The sequence below is a fragment of the Ostrea edulis genome, chromosome 6 (genome assembly GCF_947568905.1).
Source record: "Ostrea edulis chromosome 6, xbOstEdul1.1, whole genome shotgun sequence".
Lineage (NCBI taxonomy): Eukaryota > Metazoa > Mollusca > Bivalvia > Ostreida > Ostreidae > Ostrea > Ostrea edulis.
In genome coordinates, this window is record NC_079169.1 from 84,097,031 (window position 1) to 84,116,566 (window position 19,536).

General features: G+C 33.9%; 2 protein-coding genes across 4 annotated transcripts in view; one reads left to right on the forward strand and one right to left on the reverse strand.

Moving 5' to 3' along the window:
- Positions 1 to 336: 336 nt before the first annotated feature.
- On the reverse strand, positions 337 to 7,424 carry LOC125683080 (guanine nucleotide-binding protein G(I)/G(S)/G(O) subunit gamma-7-like). The gene is made up of 3 exons (XM_048923814.1): positions 7,290 to 7,424; positions 3,027 to 3,134; positions 337 to 1,358 (listed from the first exon to the last, which is right to left on the reverse strand). The coding sequence occupies exons 1-2, from the start codon at positions 7,382 to 7,384 to the stop codon at positions 3,029 to 3,031; spliced, it is 201 nt and encodes a 66-aa protein (XP_048779771.1). The 5' UTR covers positions 7,385 to 7,424; the 3' UTR covers positions 337 to 1,358; positions 3,027 to 3,028.
- Positions 7,425 to 7,476: 52 nt separating this feature from the next.
- The window catches only part of LOC125683079 (tRNA wybutosine-synthesizing protein 2 homolog), a 29,817-nt gene continuing 17,757 nt past the window's right edge, over positions 7,477 to 19,536 (forward strand). Inside the window, exon 1 of one of the 3 annotated variants that reach the window (XM_048923809.2) lies at positions 7,477 to 7,618. In XM_048923809.2, coding sequence (XP_048779766.2) covers positions 7,608 to 7,618 — 11 coding nt within the window. In that variant the 5' untranslated portion in view covers positions 7,477 to 7,607. Of the gene's footprint in view, positions 7,624 to 12,719; positions 12,763 to 19,536 lie in introns of those variants that run through there. The other 2 variants (XM_048923806.2, XM_048923804.2) reach the window with 2 other exon arrangements.

Genomic DNA, 19,536 nt, shown 5'->3' on the forward strand with positions numbered 1-19,536 from the left:
CGTTAAAGTGAGCAACCTGCAATTCTTGGCTTATTTTCTCCCCTTAGAAACCCTCATCAATGCCCCCCCCCCCCCCCCCCCCCCTCAGCAACTTTTCTCATCCACATATTGTTCCCCCTACCAACTGGTGATCAGCTCATCAGCCATCAAAGCTAACTTTTGTGAAAATTTGACTGACATCGATGTAGTGAACTCCATGTAATTAAAACACACACAGGAATGAAAACATAAAATTCATAGCACAAAAATGTTGTCGACTGTAGTCAAATCATGTCTCCAAACCCTGGTAAGATTTCAAGCTAGCTGGTTGATATAATAATTTCAAGTCTTTAACAATGTATTTTGGTTTACTTTATTTATAATCTCTCATAAAATTGCACAAACAATAAATCTAAAAACAGTATTGAGAGGAAATTAAAAATTTAAAAAAAAAAAGAAGGCTAAAGCTTGGATATTTACGCACTTTATAAAGCATTTATACTATCAAAACTAACAAAAAAATGACACTAGTATTTTATGAAACATTTCCTTGCTTGAGATTCGCTATCAAATCCTCCATGACATTATGTAGCAATAAAGTTTGTACATACACTGCATCAAAGAACACAAAAAAGGCGAAAAACATTGCAAGTAATACACTGTGCTTATATGAAATGACAGACGGAGACTATTATAACATGTACATCGATGTTCAAAGTTTGGAGCAAACAAACTGGTACATAAAATATTGCACAACTTCATTTAAATGAAACATGAGAATCTCTACAGCTGTGTGTTAAGTATTGCACAAAATATATAATTGGTCTTTGGTCCTCTTTTTGAAGTGAGAGCAAAGAGATTTTTTTTATTACAAAGTATGAACACAGGTTCGAATGTGTTCATTAGAAAGATAACCCCCCCAAAATTTGAAGAAATTCATTGGATTCTAAATTCACCAAGATTTAATGAAAAAAATAAGAACACGAAAACTGACCATATCCTGACAGTCTGGCCATAATTTAGACATTTGTCTAAGGTAACCACCCTCCCCAAACTGTAATTAGCAAATAATGACAAACATTTGAAACCAATCATTGTCTTTCCACATTCTCTGTGACCAATTGATAAGGTTAGTTGATTAATTTTTCAAAACAAAAACAAAAAAACAAAAAAATGTTTTTGAACCTACAGATTTCTTGGAGAAAGAAACCCTATACCTTATAAAAAAAAAGAAGAAATGCCTTCATAACATTACAACACCAATGATATACAAGTCTATACAGAGAAGAATGGAGGAACATTCACGAAGGTTGCACATGCCCATTGTTACCACGATTAAAATGGAGATGCTGTTCCATGTCCATGTGTACTTGGCACTTCTGAAAAATAACAGTAAGAATACAATCACACAACTACTAAGACCTCTCAGTAGGTAATAAATAAGTAATAAATGTACAAGTCAAACCTTTCAGGCAAAAACTAATGGATTTTCGAAACTGATCCCCAACATCCCTGATTTCTAATTCTAAATAATAAATCATGTTTCATATTTTATGTGTTGCCTTCCAACAGATCATGAATAATTAAGAGCCTCTATTCCATCTCCAAGGTGTCAATTTCAAAAGTCTTGTCATATTTCTGTAATTCGAATCATTGTTTTTTAAGCTAAATTCATTAATATTTCATTCTTTTTGTGAAAAAAAAAACACTGGCAAATGACAAATCAATACACAAAGTGCCACAAGATTAAATGTAGTATGCATAATGGCCTTCAATGTACACAATGTCTTGACTCTTGAAGCCTCTTGATCTTGTGCATGAAATTAATTTTTAAAAAACACAATAAAAACAAAAAAATCTAGTGCAGTTAACACTCTAACGAAATGGCAATCATTTAGAATGAAAGAAAGCAAAAGTGAGCAAGCTCACATACCCCAAGCTCCAACATTGCTTGACAATGCCTCACATAATGAATGGTAATGCAATGTATTTCTGCAAGAACAGGACAGATGGGCTCAAAATTCTAAGTTAAAAAGGGGCATAACTCCCAGAAAAATTATCTAATTAGAATTTCCTTGGAATGTGCATTTCTACACAGTGTGTCCTTATTAACTACAAAGTTTCACGAAATTCTGTTGAGTGGTCTCAGAGGAGTTGCGCTGACAAGAAGGGGACTGACAGACGGGTCAAAAACATTATACCCTCCGCAACTTCCTTGCATGGGGTATAAAGCTCAAGTTGTGTCAACCATGAAAGTTCTCCAATTCCATGGCTCATTGGTTAACTTGGTCAATGGACTGCAGATTTGTAAATCATTTGTTTGAATACTGCAGGAACCTCAGTTTGCTTATATAGACTAGCTAGTTTAATTTCCTTTTCTTATAACTTCTTTTTATTTATACATCTTGAATTTTCATGTGTTCAGTTGTTCAAATATCTTATCAATAAAAGGATTAACATTTCTTCCTAACTGGGTGTCACCATATGTTGAGCCACCTTAAGGTAGCTCACTGCACCTTGAAAGAGTTTATCAAATCAGCAAGAAGTGATTAATCATAAAAGATATGATATGCAATAAGTACATGTGTCAAAAAGGCAACCAAAAAAACCCCATGCAGTTTTGGCGGATCTCCCCCCCCCCCCCCCCCCCCCCCCCCCCCCCCGATTTTGAACACTCTAATTCTATAAATAACACAAAAGACACTGGCGGATTTGAACTTGGGAACTGTGATTCAGTAATCCACTAAGCTACTTAGATATACAAACAAATTGATTGATTAAAAATAATTTTACAAAACATCGCCATCAAGTGACGTAATGACATAAAAAGTACAAGTTGTTTTGATGTAGTGAGCTACTTTAATTCACATCTTCATTTACTACATGTACACAAATACACTCATGACAGTTAAGAGTATTTTATAAAATTACCTTTAAAGTATGGAACATGAATTGACATCCTCCTACAATACATGTACATAGATATTACCTTTAAAGAATGGAGCATGAATTCACATCCTCCTACAATACATGTACATAGATATTACCTTTAAAGAATGGAGCATGGTTTGGGCTCTCGGAATGGATTCTCCGACTGGTTCACTCCGATTACCAAAGCATCGTCCTGAGCATGCTGGTTGGTATAGCTCAATATACTGAAACACATAATAATTCATTCTCCGTTATACCTCGGTTTTCACGCAACAAATTTCGTTCACTTTATGATTCAGTTTAAAGTTTAAGTATTTAAATAAATTCCCTCAGAAAAGAAACCATAAAAGACTTCTAGAATGGCTGGACTGAAGAGTTAATAATAAACCAGTTTATAAAAGTTCAAAATCCTACTGTTTTGTTTCGTGTAACTTCTTTCCTATATATATTCTATTAAGGGACAAGAAAAAAACTATGTCATAAAATGTGGGATTATCTCTCAAGAAGAGTGGAATAAAAATATATAAATGTTTTTACTATTTCAAAGGATAGAGAATTTCAGTGGCTACAATATCATATTAGCCATAAAATTTTAGTTGCTATTTTTGTTAAAAATTGAGAAACTAAACTATGATTCATGTACATTTTGTGAATAAGAACCACTGAATGATATTTTGTATGGCTGTGAGAAGGTTGATTTATTTTTCAAAAATATTTAATCCTGCTTCATGAATGTTTTTCATGTAAATATCATAGTCGCTAACAAGCTTTTTTCAGAGAATAAAATGAAAATTTTGATGATCATTTCAAGTACAGTTGACCTTCGTTATCTTGAACATGCGGCAATATCTCAAATACCATGGATATGTTAAAGTAAGGTGGAAGTACCAACTACATTCTTTACGTATTTTAACCTAAATATTTTCAACCCTCAAACATATTGAAGTCTTTTATCAGCCCCATCAAGTTCAAGATAACGAGGTTCGACAGTTTTTTGTAAATATATTGTTGCAAATGTAGAGGTAACCCTCTTTTGTTGAAGAACTTTATATATATACATATTTTATTTATTTGTATATGTGTGTGCCTTGTATTTCCATTTCACACTTGACCTTGATGTAGGGAGAGGGCTTAAATAGGCTATGCCTGCTGCCCGATCCCATTCACTTTGTGAATAAAATATAGTTTAAATGAATAAATACAGTGTCCAGTGTCTCTGTCCGCGATAACACTACGAAATAGGTATGCATCTATTTAAACATGTCTCTTATGGATCACACAACTTTAACTCTTGGGAAAATGGTATCATAAAAAATAAGCAGATCGATGCAAGTAATGAAACAACCTAATCCCGAATTGTTTTTGAAATTTGCTTACGTAATAAATTTACCAATCTGAGACATTAACACTTATGTGTCGGGTTTTAATAACCACAGATTAAAATACGTATCAAACATATATACACAAATGCCATTTGGGATGCAGGGCAAAGCTTACATATGCATAATTCTTATCTATGAATGAAAATTACAATAAAACATTTTTACTACTTTCAATTATATCTATAGTCATCGCCAATAGAAATAGATAAATGGGAAATAATGTATACAAGTACTAATTGTTTAGGTCTTTTGGATAATTATGATGCAAATAAATCAATTTGAACACATGGTAATTTTAGTCTGCATACATGTCTTTATTTTATTCATATTACCACACAATCAAATCTACTTCTTTCATCATAAACCAACAAAAAAAATAAAGAGATTTATTCCTTTATATAACCATTTATATAGATGTGTATAGAGTAGAAAGTACATGCAAGTTAGCACATAAAGACAATTACATTTTTGAGAAGAAATGGACAGTATTTCCTCTTTGATAATCTCCCATAAACTGTCCATAACCTGTACCCATTAAGTACTTTGTGTATGTTTAAAATACCCAAGTTTGACAACTTATCAAAATGTTTCATGGAATGCCTTAAAAAAAAAAATTTCTCTCACTGTTCAGCCTGAGTATTTTCCCCCCAGAACTCTATCTTTGAACAAGTGCCTATTGGACAGGAGATGTGAGTGAATGGTAGATAAAGCCCTATTCCCCTATAGTGATAGTAGTCCGGTGGGTTTGTAAGGGCATGTTAAAACTCTGACAGATAGTATGCGAAAGTTTTTGAAATCTAAAAAAAAAACACAAAAGGATGCATGATCCTGCACATACAAGCTAGACTTAGGTCTGTTCTCATCAGGATGCAGATTTAGGGGAGTGGCTGAAGACCAACCATTCTTTACATGTACAGGACTACTACATGTACATGCAATTATCATACATCTGTCCATATGTTCTGACACAGTACAAAAAACATGTACTTCTAAAGTTCTAAGTACATCATTCATTTATGTATCTAGGCTGTAAAAATAATTGTTGAGAAAAGTGAAAAAAAATTTATAGAAACATTGACCAAGTTCAACAACCCATATCATTATGTACTAGTTTCCAAACAACTTCAAGTGTTAACATGCATGCCTGAAATGACCAGGATACATTGTTTACCAGATCACGATCTCCCATTTTGAACAACAAGGATGTTTTAAATGATCACTGGAAGTTAGGAACTGCAACGTTAATGTCAATTATAGCATGTAGACTTATGATCTGAGCTTTCATTACGAGTAAGACAATTAAAGCCCGGCTTAATTAACAGCATTTATACTGTAAATTGAAACTACACTTCAGCATTCTTTTCTATTTGTGAAACATTTTGAAAACTTTTAAAATACAATATGCTCAGCTGTTAGTAGTTCCATAAACTGTGATAACAGCATGCCTCTGGCTCAGAGTGGAACTATCCTGGTGCCCATTTCTTGCTATTTATGTTTTATAGGTTTGAGGGTACCATATATTTGTCATTCATGATCAAGTTCAATGGCAATCATTGAAATGGAATATGATTATCAGAATGTGAGGGATATCTTTCAGACAATACATATTATAGAGATAGATAGATATCTAGGCGGAAGTCACGTAAATTAATATATATAAAAATAGAAAATAAAGCCTCCTTACTTTAATCATGTTTTGATCGACTAATTAAAATATCTTTCAAACATTCATTACCTAGTTTCATCATGACCATCAGTGTTCCGACTACATTATGCAATGATCAAAATGAATCAAGACATACGTTTGGTCGTTTGCAATGGCTTTGAAAATAGCCAACTTGATGTACTGTGGGATTTACACAATGTAAAGGTAAGATGTGATAGGGAGTTAATAAGATCTCTAAGGCGAAAAGTTGAAGCGGACAAGAAATTCAGATTAATCCATTTCACTCGCAACAAGCAGCCAAAGTTCAGGCAAGATTTCCTGAATCACTTTGTGCGACACTGGTCTGAGATTCGGAAGAGGTGTCAGTCCAAATATCCAGCCTCGATGAATCTCGCTGAGATTATGTCTAGGTGAACCTACATGTATATGTAAACAACAACATACGCTTTCTAGTCGTTCCGTCCCATTATCAATCCGTCCCTTAGTCGATTCGTCCCATTACCTATCCGTCCCCTAGTTAATACGTCCCCTAATCGATCCGGCCCAGAAAAAATCATTACTTTTTTCTAAGCTATTTACAGTACTGAATTGGTTTAATTCATCTGCGTATTTCATCTTCATGGTGTGTGTGCCGCTGATGTCTTCTGTCATCAGGTAGGATGACAATAATATGCTGTTTTGATATTTGACAGCTTTTTCTAAGATCATTATACACATCACAATATTCGATTAAGTGGGCCTCATTTTCAATACAAAGAATAGTTAGGTTACTGTAAGCTCGTAATTAATGATCAAAGGTTGCACAACAATGCAGTTATAAAACTGTTTTCACTAAGGTGTTTTCACAATGATCAGTGGACAGGGGACACACATTTACATTGATTGCTACACATAGTTAAATAACGATGTTTCTACAATAATTAATGAGCACACATTTTCATAACCATCGCACTTCAAACAAAAATGATAAATCCTAAATAAACAATTCTGTTTTTTTTAATATATCACGGGGAGGTATGGTTTAGATTCCTACAACTATTGTTACAGTCACGAGTCAAAACTACCAGATCCTGTGATTCATCCATTCATATAATATCAATATTTTTCTCAATATTGAAACTATTCACCTAGATCTACAATCAATTTAGGAATGAAAATACACAATATAGACTAGCCTGGGGGTAATGCCAAATTCACCCTTGTAATGTGCACCACCCTTATTATGTATTCACCCAACGAGGGTGTGATCATTATCAGGTGCACTCCACAACCACAGAGCTAAAGCTAATCGATTTCATTTTTTAAGGGACGTCAAATCACAATAGACTTACTCCTGAATGGCTTCCGATACAGGAATTCTGTTTACATTAGCTTCTTGTCGAAGTTGTGTTAATTGTTTCTGCAAACTCTGAACCTGAGATGACATCTTCAAAGATAGGCTATTAGACAACCGAACTGATGTTAGTTCCAAAGAGATCTTATGAATGATGGCCGATATCCCTCTCTTCCCGTGTAAATCTCGCAGTTCGTGAGATTCAAGATGGCTGCGCCCAGTATGTTTTGGAGAAGAATTTCTCAGTAATGCTTTTTAAAAGTTTACAGAATTATGAATCCTCTGTCAGATTTAGCGCTGCGTGTACCTTCAAGATATGGACAACAGGTTAGGTATGTACAAATTCTACTTTTGATGTTTTATGTTATTGCAGAAAGGAGTATCTTCAGTTAAATGGACAAGTTCCTTGTGTTAGTTCGAATTTTCTCCATAACAGTTGTGCCTGGTAATATTATGACCACAGGAATGAAGGACAGAAGCTTTGTCTCTGGGGTTTGGGAATGGGGAATCCGTCTGGCTAAAAAATAGCTTTTATGCAAGTCTCTGTCCATGTGACAATATATTGTCAGAGTTTGTGATTTTTTTGTAGAGCAGGAACATAAATTTGTTTTATTCTGTAAAACCTTTGACTTAGAATGAAATTCAATAAATTGCACATCTGTATATATTTATTGGTTCATAACATGAGTTCACAGAGCGCAAATAGTGAATAATATTAAAAACAAGGACAATGAATAAATAAATAGTTAAACACAGTTAACATATATAATATTCCTAATAGGCACATACTCATTGTAGTAAACAATTTTTGCAATATGATAACCCTGTTATTCTTGTATCTAATGCAGAATAGTTAGCTTAATAAAATCAACAATTACAGTTTTTATTCACACTTATATTCAGTTACAATTTTTTATATCAACAAGATCAAATGTACACATAGTTAAATAAATTATGAGTAACCCATACAAATTCTGTTTCTCTTTGTTAAACACAGTGTATGCTCAGTGCAAGTTATTTTACAACCAGCCATTCTTGTACCAAGTGCAGAAAAGCCAACCATGTTAAAGATATGTGTATACTTATTTAGCATACTTGGGTAACTTAGCTGCAAACGGTACCAAGAGACGATGCTTGATGAGGATAATCAAGTTATATATGTAAAAATATTAATATAAATGATAAAACAATGTTTTATGTTATACAGGGAAGAGTCAGGACATTAATAGCGGTGTTTTATAGACATGTTTTAATGTATGAATTAGTGTATACACAGGTTGAAATCTGGGCAGTGTTTTATTATATCATGCATTTTGCATAAAATTTACATACATAAGGGTAAAATCGTGACGGGGCAGTGTTATATATGTGTGTTTTACATACATGGGCCATTTGGGTAGAATTGGGACAGTAATAATGTATGTTATCATATGTACATATTAGATAGAACCAGAAATCTAAAACATAAGATGTTCTTCCAATTTCAGCTGTCTGATTAGTAGGGCTGAAACGACACCCCCCCCCCCTCCCCCCCCCCCTTTCACGATACGATACATATTGCAATGCTTATGCCACGATTCAATTCTTTCAATATGATAAAATTTACAGAAGAAACCAACATTGATGAAAAATTTAATTATGAAGATTCACAATCATAATTTTAGAAGCACAATGTTTCCAAACTGCCAAACGGCAACGTACCAGCTGGCTCTGTAGTTTAAAAGGATAAAGTTCATTGTTATTTTTGTCAGATTCAAATCCCGTGAGGATCCGGGGTTAGAATAGGTCCTAAGTACCCCTTGCTTGTCGCAAGAGGCGACTAAATGGGGTGGTCCTTCGGATGAGACCGCAAAAACCAAGGTCCCTTGTCACAGCAAGTGTGGCACGATAAAGATCCCTTCCTGCTCGAAGGCCATAAGCACCAAGCATAGGTCTAAATTTTGCAGCCCTTCACTGACAATGATGATGTCTCCATATGAGTGAAAAATTATCAAGAGGGACGTTAAACAATATAAACTCAATCAATCGTCAGACTCATGGCAAACAGTCTGAACGTTACTCAATGCTATTTTGTAAAACAATAAGTACAGACATAGACTGTGTAGTATTTTACTGAATCCGTTTGGAATAAACGTATTGAACAGAAAATCAAGGCAATATATTGATATTTTGGTGAATCGTTTCAGTCCTACTGATTAGATAGGAAAAATCAAGATATAATATTTGTAAAGTTAATAAAGGAAGGGGATCTTGTCACAAATTTTTATTTAATGGGGGTGGGGGGGGGGGGGGTCATGATAGTAACGAATTTATGTAGTGTGGGGAGGCTTTGATAAACATTCAGTTATAATATTTTTAACGGAATAAAGAAATTTGAGAAAAGCCACAATGAATCAATCAAAATATCATATTTTAGATCTATATATCAAAAAATTGTAGGTGTACCTGTGTCAGCCATCCACATTTTTCAAGGTTTATGATTCATGAAATTGTCATGTATGTTGCAATCATCAGCTGTTACAGATAAAGGTTCAGCAATACTAAATACTAACACACAAGAAAGAAAACATTCGGAGAATTTCTACTCACCAAAATTTGTCCCAACAAATGTGAAACACAATAAGCTGCTAAGCCTGGGGCTGCTTATTTGACAAACAGTAGAATGTATTTTGACAATTTTCTTTAGACGTTGATATAATTATCTGCCCACTCTTAGTCCAATGAGCTGCAGTGTGAAATAATGAATTCTTGTACTGTATAATAATTTTGAATCTGTGTTGGCTACATTTGTGAATTAATCTTGTTTACTTCACAGTACTGCATGGAAACCAAAACCTAGCGGAGTAGCTCAGTAGGTTAGCATGTCAACTACTGAACTGTAGATCGTGTGTTCAAGTCCAGAGGGGATTTTAATTTTTTTTTCTAAATTACTTTCTACTAAAACTGCATTTTTTTTTTATTAAATGAAGTAAATTTGAAAGTTTTCAATTTCAAAATATTGTGTACATATATATATCCTCCACTTTTCATCCACATCCAATTTTTCTGGTGTAGCACTCCTCCTTAATGATGGGATTTCAGAGTTAATGTTGATCTGTTGGGGAATTTCAAAGTTAAGGAGACTTGGTTTTTCTTTTGATCATAATTGCATTACATCATGCAAATTAATTGCTATCCAGCATTTCATTGGACATAGCTTTTAAAGGAAGTAACAGAAGTTGCCATGCCGTACTCTTGATGTTGATTACCAGACTTTACGAAAATAATAGTTTACCAAACTTCAGGAAAATACATGTAATAGTTTACCAAACTTCAGGAAAATAGTAGTTTACCAAACTTTAGGAAAGTAGTAGTTTACCAAAACTTAGGAAAATGGTAGTTTACCAAACTTTAGGAAAATGGTAGTTTACCAAACTTTAATTACCAAACTTAAGGAAAATGGTAGTTTACCAAACTTTAGGAAAATAGTAGTTTAATATGTACACTGCCTGTCACATTCCCCTGACTTTTTGTCACATATTTACCCCTTTATTCAGTGGATATCACTCATACGGTAAATTATTTGTATCCTTAAGTAGGTCTTCCTATGCCGCATGACACAATGTGTGAGGCGTTGCATACAACCCCTGATCATGTTTTGTATCGATCTTGAGCAAGTATGAGGTTACCAGGACATAAGCAAAACATTGATAGCCTCCCTCTGATACACAAAACATTGATAGCCTCCCTCTGATACACAAAACATTGATAGCCTCCCTCTGATACACAAAACATTGATAGCCTCCCTCTGATACACTTGTTCATGAGATTTGTTCATTGATACACAAGAGTCATCAATTTGAACGCTATAACTCAGGTGATAACACAGAACATACAATTAAAAACACAATAAAAAACACAGAACATACACTCAAAAACACAATTAAAAACACAGAACATACACTCAAAAACACAATCAAAAACACAGAACATACACTCAAAAACACAATCAAAAACACAGAACATACACTCAAAAACACAGAACATACACTCAAAAACACAATCAAAAACACAGAACATACAATTAAAAACACAATCAAAAGCACAGAACATACAATTAAAAACACAATCAAAAACACAGAACATACAATGAAAAACACAATCAAAAACACAGAACATACACTCAAAAACACAGAACATACACTTAAAAACACAGAACATACACTCAAAAACACAATTAAAAACACAGAACATACACTCAAAAACACAATCAAAAACACAGAACATACACTCAAAAACACAATCAAAAACACAGAACATACACTCAAAAACACAATCAAAAACACAGAACATACACTCAAAAACACAATCAAAAACACAGAACATACACTCAAAAACACAATCAAAAACACAGAACATACACTCAAAAACACAACATACACTCAAAAACACAATCAAAAACACAGAACATACACTCAAAAACACAATCAAAAACACAGAACATACACTCAAAAACACAGAACATACACTCAAAAACACAATTAAAAACACAGAACATACAATTAAAAACACAGAACATAGTATTGAAAACACAGTCGGAAAACATATTATTGAAAACTCACATAAATTAAAATCAAAAACTCACATAACTAAAATTAAGAATTCACAAACTCACAGAACGTAAATTAAAAAAAACTCACATAACTTAAAAACTCTCTGAACTTGAAAGTAAAACTCACAGAACTTCAATTGAATACTCGCAAAACTTGCAATTAAAGACTCACAGAATTTACAAATTGAAAACTTACAGCCCCTTACAAATAAAATGTCACTCAACTTACAGTGACAGGTGGCAGGGCAAGATGTTGAATTCTTACACTGCAAATCAATATCATAGGACTTCATTGGACAATACATGACTGCATTCTATAACCGATATCATGACTCAAGACAGCCGACTTAAACTCGGCTAATATTACACGTACACATCTGATAATCATATACAATGTATATACGGGATATACAGTCCAACTTGTCTAATTAGGATGTTGTGCAATCTGAAATGTTATGTAAAATGTGCACATATTTCAAACCATTGAACCCTGAATTCTACCATGAAAAATACTCCAAAGATTTTGTTCAGGTTCAAGGCTTTTTGGGATAAACAAGTTGAACTGTATTTTATATACATGTATTAATCAAGTGACTTTGTCCATATTGGAGGACTTGAAATATTCAAACATTAAAACAGCTAGAGAGGTATGCATTAATTAGAATAGATTGAATTCATGGTTGTCAGATATATATTTTTTTGATGGTGCTATAAATTATGACTAATGCTTTATGCATATGAAAGCAGTAGTTGGTTGTAGCTATATGCATTTCATATTACATTCTTTGCAGAATCTATCTTGCTTTTATGCACCAATGTTTGTACAGAGTAATTTTTTTGTAGAATCGTTTGCTGTAGAATCAGTCATTTTGAGCATCCAGTAAGTCTTTCACATGCTCATGATTAAACAGAGAGAAGTTATTCCTTCAATGCTATATGGTCTCAGTATCTTGATATATGTAAAGGAGCTAGAAAAAATGTCCATGTAGTTTGGTTTATTTTTTCTTGTGAAGGTAATAAACTAAGTCAAAAAAAATATTCCAATCAATAAGTTTAATTAAAACTGGACCATGATGAAGAACAAAAAAAATCTACAAGTATTTATGCAAAGTAAACAACATGAATCACAGATTCTCAAAAACGTCCACACAAATCACACGTACATTGTATATATATAGTGATTATATACGCCTTCTTCCTCCAGTAACAAACATCCTGAAATAAAACAAGATTAACATTTATCAGGTAAATCATTCTGAAGCAAAATTCTTTTTTTTTTAAATTAATTCTATAGGTCTAATGATGTTTGACAAAACCTCTTAGTATATATTAAAGATAGGTATGATATTGAAATGATAACATGTAAATCAATAACTACTAGGACTTAATTATTAAATGTGACGGTGTTATTTTAATAAGAGTCATCCTTTAACAGGTGCTGTCAGTTTCATTATACATAATATAATAGAAGTGATTGATTAATTTTCCTTGCGTAAATTTCCTGTTGTTTGATGGAGGTTGTATTGGCTGTGCTGATTACATGCTCCCCTAGTAGAATTTCCCTACACTGAAGTGTAGATTTCCTGATTTATACATAACATGTAGAAACAGAACATCAAAGTTGTAAAGTTAAACAGAGTTTGCTGTGGTGCATATATTATCTTAAATATCTATACATGTTATGCATTTTCTTTTTAAACTTGATGATCAAACATTTTTAGTTACATGATGTCCATGCATCCATTTTTTCAAAGAAATTAGTCAGAGTGAAGTAGTACTGGTACTAGTACATACCACTGTATATACTTGATGTCCTTTGTCTATGTCACTGTAAGAATGCTGGAGTGCAGTCGTTCAAATAAGTAGTTTTAGTCTTTTTATTTAACATATAGTGAATCATGAGATCATAGAATGCAGTGGTGGATCTAGGATTTGTTAAAAGGGGCCCAATAGGCTGGGGACTTTAGGGTTTTGAAGCTCTTTAGATTACTTTTACATAAAATAAATAACAACAGATAGTTGATTTATTTATCTTTATGCCCTTGTTTGTATGTGTAATGCAAATCTTATATTTTTGCTGTTGTTCTACTATAATTTTCTTTTAAATATTTGATCACACAAAAAAAATAAAAAAAATAAAGTGGGGGGGGGGGGGGGGATGTGAATTCTCTGAATATTTAATATTCAATTGTACCTACAATGTAGGTAGTACTGTGTTGCTTATTTTGAGCCAATATGATACAGTTTTGAATTTTTGAAGAAAAAAATGAATGTTTGTTAAGAAATTCAAGTGTGACATGATTTATATTTCTTGACTTTTAAAAATTTAAAAGTGCTAATAACATAGTGTAAAAAAAAAACAACAAGAAGAAATTCAAAGGAGATGGAGTGTTTGATGTAGATGGACTTATACCTACCAATGCTTGGGCACTACATGATGCTGCATGGACTTTTGGGGATGAACGGATTATTTGATTGGTTAATTCCATTGACCAAGGAATCCTCCTGTATATTTTGGCTAATGTAGCTTAACAGGCTGAAAAAAGAAAAGAAAAAGAACATCAAACCAATGTGCATATCGTTGAATACTTTGACTATAAGCCTGGGAACTTGTGCAGGATGAGATTGATTGGCATGTCTGGTGATAAGGATTTTATGCAGAACCTGTTCTGATGGCTGCTTTTGACACCATTTTTATCTACTTGTTGACGTCATTCCATACTTAAGTTTAGTAGAGGCCGAAACTGCTATCAGATCTGGAAATATTTCAGTATGAAGCTAAAAATTCTGTCATGAATGTTTAATTGAAGAGAACTTATGAATACATGGCACTTGCATGCCATATTTATTATGTATTGTACCAGTACTGTTTTCAAAGCAATAGTACTTTAAGGTACCAAACAAAATGTACCAATTTATGCTTTATTGTCTTTCAAGGACCGTCTCCATCATGAGTGAAATATTTTTGAGAGGGACGTTAAACAATATACAATCAATCAATCTTTCAAAGAAAGAAATCATTATTGGTTTTTTAACCATAATTGCCCTAGGATTTTGATGCATTACAGCAAAATGTCACCAGATACTATTGCGGTGCAAAATGAAATGTTTCCTCTTCTGCAATTTAAAAATGCAATATGGGAACAAAAATCTATAAACAACTTTTGTACATATATATAATATACCTCCACCTTTCACGATGCTGTGTATTCCATTTACACCATGGCATTTATTTTATTCTTGTAATGGTTGAAAACTCAAGGCCCTTGGGCCACAACACTCACCTGGGTCACCTTGCTCTTGCTAAGATTGATTGATTGAATATTGTTTAACGTCCCTCTCAAGAATATTGCACTCACATGGAGACATTCTCTCTTGCTAAGAAATTAAATTTATGACTCCTTAGTTCAACCACACTTTGAGCAGAGGATGATGATTTTTGGACATCCACATACCAATGTTTGAATATTGATTTGAAACACATAGCTTTGTTGTTCTTGAGCATTGCTGAAAAAAAAGCAATTCTGTTTTTTCAAAGTTTGTACTTTTCAAAAACTTTAAACCTCGCGGCTATATCTTTTGAGCCAAGTGGGATAGGGCCTTAGCATTTTACATAGAGAACATGGCCAGATGTTTCATTTGGTACAAAGACTTATGGCCTAGCGACTTTGAACTTTGACCTTCTCTCAGAATCTGTATTTGAAACGAAGGTGGAATAGGACAAGTAGAGTCACGTTGTTGTCTTCTGACAACTCTTGTTATTATTCACCAAATTTAAGTTTTTCTCTTTTCTCAGAGGTTCAGTGCAATGTTTAGGGAGCAAGAATATAACTTTCTCACATTATCACCAGTGTGAGATCGACTTTACCCATGTGAGACAGCCATGTGAGATTTTTCTGTCTCACACTGCTGCGACGTCATTTGATTGTGACGTCATATATTTTCTATGATTTACGTTACATGGTGAAGATTTACGTTACACGGTGAAGTAAAAATATTTTGCATTGTTATCTTTAAATTTTAATGTATATAGCTTTCTGTTAGACAACCTTGGGTTTTTTAGTTTACACTTACAGTGTAAACCATTTTCGGATACGCTCTTTCTGCCTATCTAATTAGTTTTTGCATCGAGGTTCAAATGAGGATTTTGATAATTTAGAATTTTCTCAAAGCTCCTAAATTTATGCACTAAACTGTAGGTGAAATGTGAGAAAAATAATCCTTCATTATTAACTCGTGTGGGGTAGGGAAATTCCACCTCTGGAACAAGATTCGCTGTCTAGGACTCGACAAAGCCTCGTCCTAGACTGCGAATCTTGTCCCCTCGGTGGAATTTCCCTATCCCACACTCGTACTAATGAAGGATTCTATTAATCTTCAAATTCAATCCCAATCAATCAATCACTAAGATAAAGTATGTGAAATAATATGTCAGAGTTTTAGTTGTGTGCCTCTAGACATTGTGGTACTAGGGGTGGGGCTCTAATAAGAGACATTTTAACAGAAGTTGTAGAACTTGTTTGTTCATCATTGTAAATATATTACTATTTTTTTTATACACTCGTCTTTAGATGGAACATATCCGTCCTTCCGTCTGTTCGGGATTTTCTGTTTCTAATTTCATTTCTCCGTCATATATCAAGCTGAAACTTGCTATGTAGCTTCTTTGTGGATCACTCTAAATCATGTTGCAATTTTTATCCATTTTGACCTCTTTTGCAAGAGATTTGCCCCTTTGTTTGAAAATTATTGTTATATGGTGGGTACATAATTTGTCCAGTTAACTCCTCCCACAATTTTCAAGTGAGGGCCATCTTGTTTTACAAAGTGTTTGTATGGATATTGAAGATGTGCATTTGGTAAGGATTTTGATTTTCCTAAATTTTGAGAAAATTACAAGTTGTTGAACTTAGTCAGTTTTGGGGAATTATAACATAGAGAGTTCATTATTTGACTGTTTTTCCTCCCACAGATTTCAATTGAGGACCTTCTTATTTTACAGAGTATTTGTATGGGTATGGAAGATGTGCATGTGGCAAGGATTTTGATTTTCTTCAAATTTTGAGAAAATTACAGGTTGTTGGACTTAGTCCATTTTGAGGAAATATTGCATGAGGGTACATGATTTGTCTTTTATTTTTCCTTCCATAGTTTTCGAGCTAGGACCTTCTTATTTTACAGAGTATTTGTATGGGTATGGAAGATGTGCATGTGGCAAGGATTTTGATTTCTTTCAATTTTTAAGAAAATTACAGGTTGTTGGACTTAGTCCGTTTTGAGGAAATATTATATTATGATTGAAATTATAATATATCCTTTAATCCGCCCACGTAGTTCGTTAGCAGTGGTATGTGAGCGGATCTAACATCTATTCTGCAACAGCATTGCTTTTGATCGCGTTGAGTTTTCAATGTGGTGTCGTAAAAAGTAAGCATGGATTTGGATCCGACCCTGGTAGATGGAATCTGGTTGAAATAATAATTGTTTGCACAGTTGATAAACACAACAAATTGTGTAGTGTTGTAGCAACTACTGTACTAATGATATGATACATCAAATCATTCACAGGCAATACCACACGTTAATGCATTTTAAATTTACCTATTTACCTAATTATACCCATTTGACATGGATAGAAGTATGAATTTTTGAATATAGCAAACAAATAGGAAATATTTATAGTCATTTCATGATGGTGTGGCCCGCAAAGTACCGTCATTTTATTCAGTAGTTTAGACAATTCCGCTCTCAGTGTTAGATGAGTGATTAGCACGTGGACGAACTGATGTTCATTGCAGACCATGCGCTGCGTTCATTGCACCGTTAAGGAACTCGAGCTCCTTAATGGAGAACTACAGACTTACTAATATCAGGTAGAAACGTGGAAAGATTGAGGAAATGCTAAATGCATTGAAAAAGAGTACGTGTTTGTACACTAAACCCTAGCATGTAGACGCACGTGCATGCACATACATGTACTCGCAAAAAGACATCGTTTCCAAATATCTACATGATGAGCCTAGTCATTCTACAATATTTCATCTCAACCGGAGGAATTTCGAACTCCCAAAATTGTCCACGAACACTAAAGTCCCGAGAAATAAGACACAGAGTAGAGACTGTTTCCAAACCATGTAAACTATGAGGCATGTAAAACTTATACGGTACCAATTGTGATGTACCAGATGCGCATTTCGACAAATAATGTCTCTTCAGTGATGTTCAAGCCGAAATTTTGGAAATCCGAAATAACAATACACTTGTAACAACTAAAAGGAAAAACAGAGTGCCAAAGACTGGAGTCAAATTCGTCTAAGGATCAGAGCTATACATGAGGGAGACAATCCTTAATTTTGATGTGTGTATAATTAAGGGTTGAGAGTTCATTTGATCATTTAAAAATATATATACTGCTTACTAATGTTCATTAATGAATAGCAATGAATAACATTGTACTTATTACTGATACAGTTATATCACTAATGCAACAGTGTATCAGTAGTGGTTGATTGATTGATTGTTTGATTGATTGATTGTTTGTTTGTTTGTTTGTTCGTTTGATTGATTGATTGTTTGATTGATTGATTGGTTGATTGATTGTTTCAGAGAAAAAAATATATTTATCTAATATACTTCTTCGTAATATTAGACACTGATGTACATGTATCTCCAGTATGTGTACAGTCCTTTCCCCCCGGGATATTGGAATAAAATGGTAGAAAACTAAGGTTTAATTGGTCACATTTAGCCTGAACACTACAGAATTACTACCCGAGGTCAATATAGGTGAATGAGGTGGAAAGAAAACGTGTTGTTTTTGTAGATTTCTGTTGTATTTATTTTTATGAATTTCATCACCAACACAAGATTGTCCAGTCTTGCATTTTGGATGTCATTTTCTTTGTTGTAAAAACGACTTATAATAGAAAAGAGAACTCTGGACTACATTGTGCTTGATATAAACAAAGGATTTAAAAACCGGTCATGCGATGAACATCTTGGGGCATTGTAAATTGCATAATTCAAACTGAAATGTTTTACTAAATCATCGTGGGCCGTATGTCACAGCTAAAGTGGGGAGGTCCTTTAGACCTATGCTTAGCGCTCAGGAGCGTTGCATTGAGGGTTCTTTAACGTGCCAATACCTGCCGCGACATGGGACCTCCGTTTTTAAGGTCATATTAGAAAGATCAGTGATTCTCACTTCTAAATATTGAGCTCTTGACGAAGGAGCAATCACTACCTATGTTAACGTTTTAGGTTTGACGCGGCCAAGTCTAAGACCCTCAGGGTGGCCCCAAAAACCCTGCCATACTTTGTGTACACTTCATTTTCTTTCTAGCTACACGCCTGGCTTGATATGTGACCCCCAAAAACCAATGAAAATAGAAACAGAAAACTCCAAACGGACAGATTGCTGAACAGACGGAAAGATGGATGTAAAGATATCGCTACACCATAATATGCCCTATCTATAGCTGGGCATGTGAAAATACATTTTTGCATCCTTTCGCCAGCAATGGTGACGTCTCCTTATGAGTGAGAAATTCTCGAGCGGGACGTAAACAATATACAACCAACCATCCATTAGAACAAATGTCAATGGTTATTATCAATATTAATTTTGGTTACTTATGATATCATTATTAATAGT